At 39.3% G+C, this 9,859-nt stretch overlaps 1 protein-coding gene and 1 long non-coding RNA gene across 2 annotated transcripts; one reads left to right on the top strand and one right to left on the bottom strand.

Annotated features, from left to right (window-relative positions):
- The first annotated feature begins 2,464 nt into the window (after window positions 1-2,464).
- Window positions 2,465-9,142, top strand: LOC120322645. The gene is made up of 6 exons (XM_039378499.1): window positions 2,465-2,636; window positions 3,303-4,152; window positions 4,722-4,760; window positions 5,982-6,055; window positions 6,987-7,055; window positions 9,062-9,142. Exons 1-6 carry the CDS (start codon window positions 2,615-2,617, stop codon window positions 9,133-9,135), a joined length of 1,128 nt encoding a protein of 375 aa, XP_039234433.1. The 5' UTR covers window positions 2,465-2,614; the 3' UTR covers window positions 9,136-9,142.
- Window positions 7,856-9,502, bottom strand: LOC120322649. Its single transcript, XR_005562472.1, has 3 exons — window positions 9,441-9,502; window positions 9,018-9,115; window positions 7,856-7,948 (listed from the first exon to the last, which is right to left on the bottom strand). It is a non-coding gene; the product is annotated as an uncharacterized LOC120322649 (long non-coding RNA).
- Between the last annotated feature and the right edge of the window lie 357 nt (window positions 9,503-9,859).

Genomic DNA, 9,859 nt, shown 5'->3' with positions numbered 1-9,859 from the left:
GAAAGTCAATTAAATATTGTTTAAGCAAATGGGAAGTTCTAAGACACATATCTTAGTTGGTCCTAGAACATTTAATTTAGGAGTTAGAGGTCGGATAGATCAAGCAGAGACGCTACGAGGCCTGATTAGCGGGAAGACCACTCTCCGAATATGACTGCCCCCCCCGAAAAAATGGACGCTAGATGGCAGTCTTTCTCCACGAATAAAACCCAAGACGCTATATGACCTCAAAATCATAACCGAATTCTCCACTGCTGGTGAAGGAGGAAGGAGTCTTTCAAGTGTCACTGTATTTATATTCCGAAATTTATACTAGATCTTGGATCTATGCATGGCAGAATACCCCATGTATTCCCAACTGACATATTAAAGAAATGTTCGATCCAATGGTTTCTGGTCATTGGATTTAATTCTTTTTTTCCCCCCTTTGATTCCATGAAATTACAAAGATATCTTTTAGGGTGTGTTTAATACCATGAAGTCCTGCCTCCGAGTGCCCGTCAACCTGCTGCAGATTTGCTGGTTCCAGCACATCCAGTTCAGATGTGACAGGCTGTTCCCTGGTCCTCTGAGCAAGAGGAGCAGGAGGAGGGACACAGAAGAGATCTCCTCACGGAGGTTGCATCTCCATGAATTTCAAAGCAGGTGGGAGATGCCATGCCACATCCAAGCTTTCTCTGGGGAAGGTGCTTCTCCTATGCACTGCCTCGCCGTAGCACTGGTGCCACAGCCCCTGACAAAAGCCCAGGTTATCTTTGTCGCCAGCAGAAGTGCTCCTGCTGCCAGCAGGGATGCTCCCCGGGACAGGTCAGGAGAGGCTGACCCGGGGAGCTGAGCCTGGAGGGATATTATGCCTCTCGTGCTCCTCAAAAATTGTCAAAAGCGTGTGCCCTGGAGGACAATGCAAGATTCTCCCCATGCCAGCAAAAGAGAAATCTGGAAGCTTTGGCTTTGTGCTGCAGTTGATGTGTCAGCCTGGAGATTCCACGCGCAGCAAGAGTTTTTTGCGCTGACACCTTTTGTGTGGGAGGAATCTTTTTTTATATGCAATTTTGGGAGTCTGGCTCTCAGTTGGGAGGCAGGTCTGAAAAGAGGAAATGACAGCCCTTATCATCAGGAAAGAAAGTCGGCAATTTTTGGCTTTGTGGTGCATTTGGTTTGTCTGCCTGGAGACTCCATGGGGAGCAAGAGTTTTCTGTGCTGGCAATTTTGCTATAGGGGGAATATTTGTTTGTATGCAACTACAGAAGTCGGATTGTCAGTTGGGAGGCAAATCTGAAAAGAGGAATCAACAGCTCAGTTCCGCCGGAAACAATGCCTGGAAGATTTGGCTTTGTGGTTGTCTCAGTCTGATGAGACTGAACTGTTTGCTAAGGAGGATGAGTTATGAGATAGACCAAACTCCTCTCTCTCTGCAATTGTAATGTCAAATTAAGGGGCTTTACTCGAGGAAAATGTGGGGAAAAAACAGAAGAAATAACAACCCTTTATTAAAAGATATATGTATGTTGGCCACTGAATTTATCTCCAACTGTAACACACTTCTTCCTCCCTTTCAAAAACCAGACCCTGATGGAACACAGAGGCCAGCAAAGGACAAAAAACTGTGCTTGAAGCCCCATCTACTGACAAACAGTAGAAGTGTTGCTAAGCTACAGTGATATTCCAGAGAACATCCCTTGGTACAACTGGTATTGCTTCTTAAAAAAGAAGTAAAACACAAACATTTTGAGATGTGATCCAACTACAAAATGTTCTCTTCGAATCACACAGGACATCTCTCCCAAGAAAACAACTAGCCAGAAAGCAAAAAATCCATACAGACTAAAAAGCGATATACTTTACCAAATCCACCCTATTCTGTTGACACTCCTAGACTTAGAATTAGGAAAACACAAACAGGCATGCTGACCTCAAACCTGCATTTGAACACCCACACTTTCCAGCCTGTGTCAGGAAAAGGTCTGCACGTTACTTCTGACTAAGGAAGCATCCCGAAGGACATATTTCTCACCACTTACTCTTGACAGAAATCGACTCAAAACCTTGCTGCAGAGTGCCTGTACAGTGCAGTGGGGGAAGACACATCGCTGCCTGATATGAGAAGGGTAACGTATCACTTCTCATTTGAGTCCATGAAATGAAAACACATCACTGGCAAGCAACAGCCTGCTGAGTTCTGTCACAACATCATCCATGCTTTCCTTTAGGGCCATGAGCTCCCTAGTTCATACACGTTCACTAAGCCTTAACAAAGTATCCATCCTTCCGCTCTGTTGTGGGCAGCAGCCGGTCCCTTCCGGAGAGCCAGAGGTGCGGCCCCCGGCGCGTCCCCGGGGGAGGGGCGGGGTCGTTCTTCCGCCCCACCCTGGGGTCTTCCGCCTCTCCCTGAGGAGCGGGAGGCCGGAGTTGGCGCACCGCGCCCTCCGGGTTCGGGTCCGGGTCCGGGCCCCTTGCACAGACACTTGTACTCCGAGGTCCAGTCTGTCGGGAGCCCCGTTTCCCTCAGGCTGCCTCTGGAGAGCCGCCTTCCATGGGCGAGTGAGCGCGTACAGAGCCAGACATTTGTCCAGGCACGCCACAATCGTGCACATCTTGAGTTTTAAAACTCTTCATGTGTAGGAGTACTCATACAGGTAAGTTCTTTAACAGCTCCTTAAACTTTTCCTTCCAGGTCATATTACTGGATTATTTTGTGGTGGTTTATTAGAAAATTATAATAAAGTAGATAACAGACATTAATGGATTCCTTTTTGATGTTTCAGTTCCACAGTTAGATTTGGATGTGTATGAGGCAGTGAGACAGAGTGTTTTCACTTTTCCCATCCTCTTTGCCCTTCCTGTTAGGATGTTAAAAATTAATTTAGTGGTGTCGTCTTTCCTTATGAGCTGGTGTAGAAGGTAGGTACCCACATGGTAGGGTACGTAGGGTAGAAGGTAGGTAGGAAGGAGGTTAAGACACATGCTTCGAACTGAAGGGGATTAGTTGGGGTTTAGGAATTATTTGTGAAAAGGTTTGTAGCAGGAAACACTGAAAACTGGATAGCAAGCTAAATGTAACATTTCTGCTCCCTTTTTTTTCTGTTAGGAAATACTGGAAGTACACTAAAAAGGTTTTTTATACACTCTAGTTTAGAGAAGGCCTTCTTTTAGCCTTCAGGAACAAACCTGGTTTTGTGATACCTTTTGTTTGTTTGTTTTCCCATTTTGAATTTTTGGTTTATTTTTAGGCATTCAGATGTCAACACGTATCTGTTTAATGTAAAAAGATATTAATGTCCAAATGTTTTGTGTATTGATAGGAAAGACTAAAGAGGACGCACTTAGGCAAGACTCTCCAAACCAGAAAAAGAACACATTCTGGAAACCAGAAGCTGAAGAACTGATATTGTCATGGTCTGGATTGGAAACAGAAACATCTGATGTAGAAAAATGTAAACCAAGGGTGCTGCCAAGTGAAGATTTGCCTATGCCCTCATCTGGGCATCAACAAGACCAGACTGTGTCTCCAAAAAAGTCTCTCAAGTCTTCCAAGAATCTGCAGTCAGCTTCAAAAGCTTCTCAGCATTTAGATAAGAGGAAACAAACTGCTAAGCAGAAACTTCCTAAGGTTAAAGTAGCTAAGAAAGTGGCGTTAAGTTCAAGGAAGGAGCTTAAAAAATCTGTCCAGAAAAGTAGTAGTAAAAAAACTCAGTTGCAAAGAGAGAAGAGTTCTGACAGTGAACCCAGTGAAGAAGAGCATGAAAGAGAGCCTGTACATTTGAAAGATGTGTGTACCACACCCTTGCGTCAGAAATTAGAGACTCCCGTGATTCAGAAATTGGCTGTGTCTGAAAAGCCTAGAAATGTGTTGCACACATTGGAGTCACCTGGTGGTGCAAATAACCCATCTCCTGTGAAAGCACTACAGCATCTCATGGACAGTGTGAAGAATTCAGAAAAGAAGCAGTTGTCAGCCAAGTATTCAGGGAAGATACCCGGAAAGATTCCTTGCAGAACCAATAAAGCTGTTTACTCAAACCCTGAGGACACTGAGTCTCAAACAGATTCTGACAGCTCTTCTGTACAGAACATGGCAAGGAAAAACCAGAAGTTATCAGATGTAAAAATAAAAAATAACAAAAGAAAACGTAACAGGCAACATGGACCACAGTAAGCTTTTTATGTGATTCCTTACAAGCGTGGTATAACTTGGTAGATAATTAAACACACCTTGTTAACTTTTAAGCAGTGATGGCCCAATTGAACTACGAGATAGTTTGAGATTGGTCAAATAGTTAATAGAGAAACCACGTGGTGTAGTCAACATCCTGTTCTCAAATGTGGGTGCCAAATCTAGTGTCTTTTACATGAGGAAGTTTGTGCTGGTTAAACTGTTCTCGTGAGACTTGTGTAGTAGATACAATCCTACCACCACAGAGTAACTTCACTGTCAGGTTTGTTGTATTTTTAAATGAAATTTGGAAAATACAGCATTTAATTCTTCAGCTATTGTATATATTTTTGTGGATGTAACTTTCTAGTCATAGGCAATCTAAAGACGGAAGTTTAAGGAGCCTAAAACCAGTTTTTAATAGTTGTTCTTTGCATTGTTTTTAAATTTTTTTTTAATGTCTTTTTATGGTTTTGTTCAGGATATAAAATTATTGCCCTACAGGTTCCTTTCATTAAGTAAAAATTGACTCAGCCCTAAAAGGGTTGAATAATTTTTTCTCTTCTAGATATTCCTTTGTGGCTGAGAAGGCTGTGAACTATGAAAGGTAATTTCTTGAGTTGTCTGAAAACCTTGAATTTAATCTCACTTCTGCCCCACTGAGACAGAAGAGTTTGGTAGTACTGCCCCATTCTGTGCTCTACTAGTGAAGCACCTAGTAGAAAAGAATTGTAATTCGCGCTTGAGGATTTTAAATACTGCATTAATACCGTTAATAAACTAGTAAAATTCTTCTTCCTGTCATAAATAAGGGGTCATAGTAGGTTTCTTGCCTTAGGGGATTTTTTTCCTTTGAGGTTTGCTTCCACATTAGTGTGTGATTTTGGAACAGAAATACCAGTGCTCCTAGAACTAATAGCAGCTGTACTAATAAAGTTGCCGTTAAGTGGGGTATAGAGCTGTATCCATGATCCAAACTTTTTGCATGTAGATAGGCATGTAGCTTCCCCTTCATGGGATGGGAACTTAATGACAAAGCAAACAGGAGTGGCAGTCTGTGAATTTATTAAATTCTTAAGCAGTCATTCTGCAGAAAAAGGGATTTGGGGTTTTTAATTATAAGGGAGACTACTGCAGACTTACTTGGATGAATTTGTAGTGTAGGTTTGGTAATTTAGATAATTTAAATGCATCTTTTGGAGTTTAGGTGGATAACAGGTGAACTTCACTGGCACAGTAAAAGCAGTGAAGCACAGCCACAGATGGAGGAAGAAGGAAGGTGAAGGGTACTGATGCTAAGGTTGCAAGAGAGGTCCTGTTAGAAGTGATTTGGTTGCTAAAGAATCTCTGGTGGAGTCACACATATAAATTGTCATTTTACGGGGGAGATTTCATGACAGACTACTCATTACAAAGACAAACTATTTTACTGTCCATTCCTTATAGTATGCAAAACATTTCTTTAAAGCAGTACCATAATCACAGTATATGGAAAATTGTTTGAAAGGTAATGCAACAGAAGAAAGTATCTTTATTCTGGAAGGGAGAAAAAAAGAAGTTTAAGAAACCTGTTTAGAGAGGAGGTGTGAACACTAAGTTTTCTGCCTGGTGACTGAGTAGAGGAGGAGTTGATGAATTTCAGACCTATGATTTCTAACTAACAGTCATTTGCTTCAGTGTCTAATCACTGTAGACAGATGTTTAAAAGAAAAATAAAACCCAGACCACATGATCTGAAAAAAACTTAACTTTTATATATATGGTAGTGCTGTAATGTTCCTTTGACATTTAACATCTTTAAGCAGGTTTATTTTTTATTCTTTTGCAGTGGGCCTGTTCTAGAACATTGTGATAAATTTGATTCCAGCACTAAGTCTTGTGAACAGTATGATACATCATCAGGTAATGTTTAAAGTTGATATTTTCTTGCATTTTATGTATAAGCTTCTTATAAACTGTAACTGATGGTTCAGTAATTTCTGTTGTATTCAGCTTGTCCAGAACAAATGTCCAACAAATTTTATTGGCTGTGGTTACATTTCTGTCCAAGTAGGTGGTACACTATGCCAGCTTTATGTTGTGTTAGCTTTGGAAGAACAAGCCCTCCAGGGTTTGGCATCAAGCCTACTGGGATAAAGTTATCGCTCCAAAATATTTTGAACACGTTTTTCAGGCTCTGTTTGTACCAGTTTGATGTGTTGCCATGTGATGGTACTAAATGCAATCACTTCAGGCCACCCTGGACCAAAGTGTACAGCCCGATGGCCTGTTCACCCAAGAATATTTTGGTTTGGGGTGTTTTCTTTGGTTGGTTTGGTTTGTGGTGTCTGGGTTTTTTTAAAAGTTTTGTTTGGTTGGTTTGGATTTTAAGTTTCACAACATGAGTTGTACGTGTTGTCATAATGAACATGAGCCTTGGAGATAAAAAGTCATTTTGTTAGTATTCTAGAGCCAAAAGTGAATATGCGAATGTTATTAGTTCATGCAGTGCTTTCTTCAGAGACCTAATTTTGTGTGTGTTCTTGTAAGAAGTTTGTTCTAAAGCTAGGTTTGAGTGATATAAAGCTGATTGACCTTGCACTTTGTCATAATTTTCCAATGTGTGTTTTATCAAGAGGGATAGGTCTGAGGAATATTTACTTGAATATATAGTTTTCATGTAATTTTCAAGCTTACTAATTGCATATACTGCTTGTCTACATTGGGTTTCATACACGTTTATAGCAAAATGTGTTGGGACTTGTATTACCCTTGGTTGCTTTTAGTGGGGATATTGAATAAAAGTCAGGAATAGTAAATTCCTATGGTGGTGGTTTTTTGAATGTGTTTACAGAGACTTTTGATGACTTGAATTACAAAGTGAGAGATCCATTGTCAGACAACATAGCAAGGCATAAAATAGGTAAGATTATTTAAAATATCATAATGTAAGTGTGTAAATACAAATGTATTTCGAACTTGATGTAAAGTTTGCTGAAGGAGACTGGCATGCAGCTGCACACTGAGCTACCTGCACTGAATGTATTCCTAAAGAACTGAGTCAAGACAACCCCACAGTTCAGTGAGAACAGTAAGAGTTTGTATTAGTTTTACGCAGTATAACTGATGGTGCAAATAACCTGCCTTGTGTGGTGGTCCGAGTCTGGATAGGATGGAACAATGCGTGTGCAGTCGATTGGAGTCCCATGCTTGTCTGTTTTATATTGGGGTTTTTTTATGGCCTTGTCTACCTTCAAAAACTATTTCATCAAGTTTTTTATATTTACCATTTTTAACATTTAAATATCTTGACTAATTTGCTCTTAGCTCTTAAAGGGCTTTTATTCTTCCTTACAAATACTAAAATATATCTTACTGTATTCATATATGGCAGCTTAGACAACTTGAAAGTTGAGACTATGTAATAAGTACATCTGAAGATAAATATCTGAGAAATCTTGGAAATACGTGGAGTTTCTGTTGGCAGAAGTGCCATTCTTCTGGACCTCAGAAATGGGACTTGTGAATCTGGAAGAGGAGGAGCTGCGTATGCAGTCTCTTACTCTCCCCTTGCCATAACTAAGGCAGTGCCTTTTCACTGTTGCTAATGAAATCCCTCAGATTTAGGCTGGGTCCTACATATATAGAACAGGTTTAATTCCTCTACTCAAAACCTTACAAAAAAAACCCCCAAAACCCCTTAATTCAGTACTAGTGGGACCAACCTCTGCTGCTGACTGGTTTTAGCAGTGATGTAGGTGAGGATTCTGGAGAATAACAGGCTCTTTTCACAGAGTTGGTTGATCCTGCCTTTGGCTGTCATAGTTGGTAACGAATAATGAGACAAAGTAAAATAGTTGATAAAGCAACTGTATTTTGATAGGAATACAAATTTCTACAGAACATGATATACTTTCCTTCCCTTAAATCACACTCATGTGAATCACAGTTCTATTTTAACTAAACACTTCAACTTTCTATCAAGTAAGACTTTCTAGAAGTAACTATAAATTTCAAATAACAGGAAAAACAGTGTGTACAGCAAAAATCTATATGCAGCTTTAAACAGGCATCCTGCTAGTCTCCAGGCAAGCTATTCTTTTCATTAGAATGAATTATTTTAAACAATTTAATTCACCTTTCTTAAGACAGGCTGAGGTTTTGCAAGAAATTATTTGACATTATATGGTATTCTAACATCAAAATAAAGTAAACAAACACCACTATAAAGGATGCCTGTTCTCAACCCTGCCATTAACGGAATATCCTATTTAAAAAAAATAGAATCAAAACAATAAAATTAAATATACAAACTAGATTATTGGCATCATTTTCCCAGCACACTAACAAGGCCTTCAACTTGTTTCCACCCTTCAAGAAAGATACATATATATAAAGTTATTGTACAGATAACTATCAGGAGTTAACCAGCTTTTGTACAAGCATCACCTTTCAACTCTACTGTTCACCATTTAGCTAAGAACTGTGTCCATATATCTAGCAAAGTGGCCAAAACCAACTCCAATGGAGTCCAAGACAGCCATACCCACCAGCAGTAACAAGGCAGCGTGCTCCAACCTGAGACCATAAAAAATTTAAGTGTCCTGGACAAAAAGCTGAAAAAGCTTTCACTAGAAAAAAAACTGGAAAATAAGCTATTAAACAAATCTAATTACAGAATATTTACTGTTAGAGCACAACAAACTAAGAAAAAACCCATTATCAACAACTATTACAGATGGTTAAATTGTAGCCTATATACTGTTACAAGTGGCATATGGAGCTTCTTCAATGCTCATACAGAACTAAATCCTACAGAACTAAATTTGTACCCCAGTGAAACTGTACCCAAAGCTATACTGTGACATTGCCATAACTAACTTACGCTTTGGCTCTGCATTGAAGTCCTCTTCCTATTTTTGACAACAGGAGCTGAGCAAAGGGTTGCATTTGGAGAGTTTATTGTAAGATCACTGCTGCAACCTATGAAGAAAACACTGTAAGTATGGGGACCTTGGAATTGTCCAGGTCTCATTTATTTTAACAAGTTACTACAGCTATTAAGGTCACATAAATCCAAACAAGAAAGGAATCAGCTACTCAGGAAAGATTACCTTTATAAGACAGTTAAGACACAGTTTTAAGCAGCTGGGAGGGGGGTGCTTTTCAAGACCCTGAGAAAAACTTTATTTTTATTCATTTTATCTCGAATTTTTATTTCTATTTACTTACCACTAAATATAATATAAAGAAGAAATCATTTCTTCTTTTACCAGCAAATTGAGTAAAACACCAAATAAGAGCTTACTTTCAAAACAATCCTGTATGAGTTTCAGTACGTTTTGACCTGGCTGTACATCAATCTTACTTCTAGAAAGAAGAGGAAAAAAAATATTTTAAATCAAAAATATCAAATGTTCTTATCCCAGCAATATGAAAGCAGCAAAGTTCTTACTTCTCAATATTTTAAATTATTATTTCCTCTAGTCTCAGCTTCAATATACTTTTACCTATCATTTCCACACATAGATATCTGCAGAGAAACTTGTCAAAATAAGAATTCCAGGGAAAAAAGCCTCACTGCCACAGATTATGATGAGAATGAAGAATTCTCTCTACATAAAAAGAAAACACACAACTACTTCCCTGAGGTAAAAGAGCTTTGGGATGAAGAAAGTCTCTCTTGAAATAAACATTTTTTGGGCAGAAGTGAGTGATTCACTAGCC

This window comes from Pipra filicauda, unplaced genomic scaffold (assembly GCF_003945595.2).
Source record: "Pipra filicauda isolate LSUMZ 115617 unplaced genomic scaffold, ASM394559v2 scaffold1032_size35855_pilon, whole genome shotgun sequence".
Lineage (NCBI taxonomy): Eukaryota > Metazoa > Chordata > Aves > Passeriformes > Pipridae > Pipra > Pipra filicauda.
This window is presented reverse-complemented; position numbering and strand designations above follow the sequence as displayed.

Coding starts and splice junctions, on each gene's coding strand:
- LOC120322645 (XM_039378499.1), top strand. CDS start 2,615: ATGTGTAGGAGTACTCATACAG. Junction 4,153..4,721: donor AACAGGCAACATGGACCACA/GTAAGCTTTTTA, acceptor TTTCTCTTCTAG/ATATTCCTTTGTGGCTGAGA. Junction 6,056..6,986: donor ACAGTATGATACATCATCAG/GTAATGTTTAAA, acceptor ATGTGTTTACAG/AGACTTTTGATGACTTGAAT.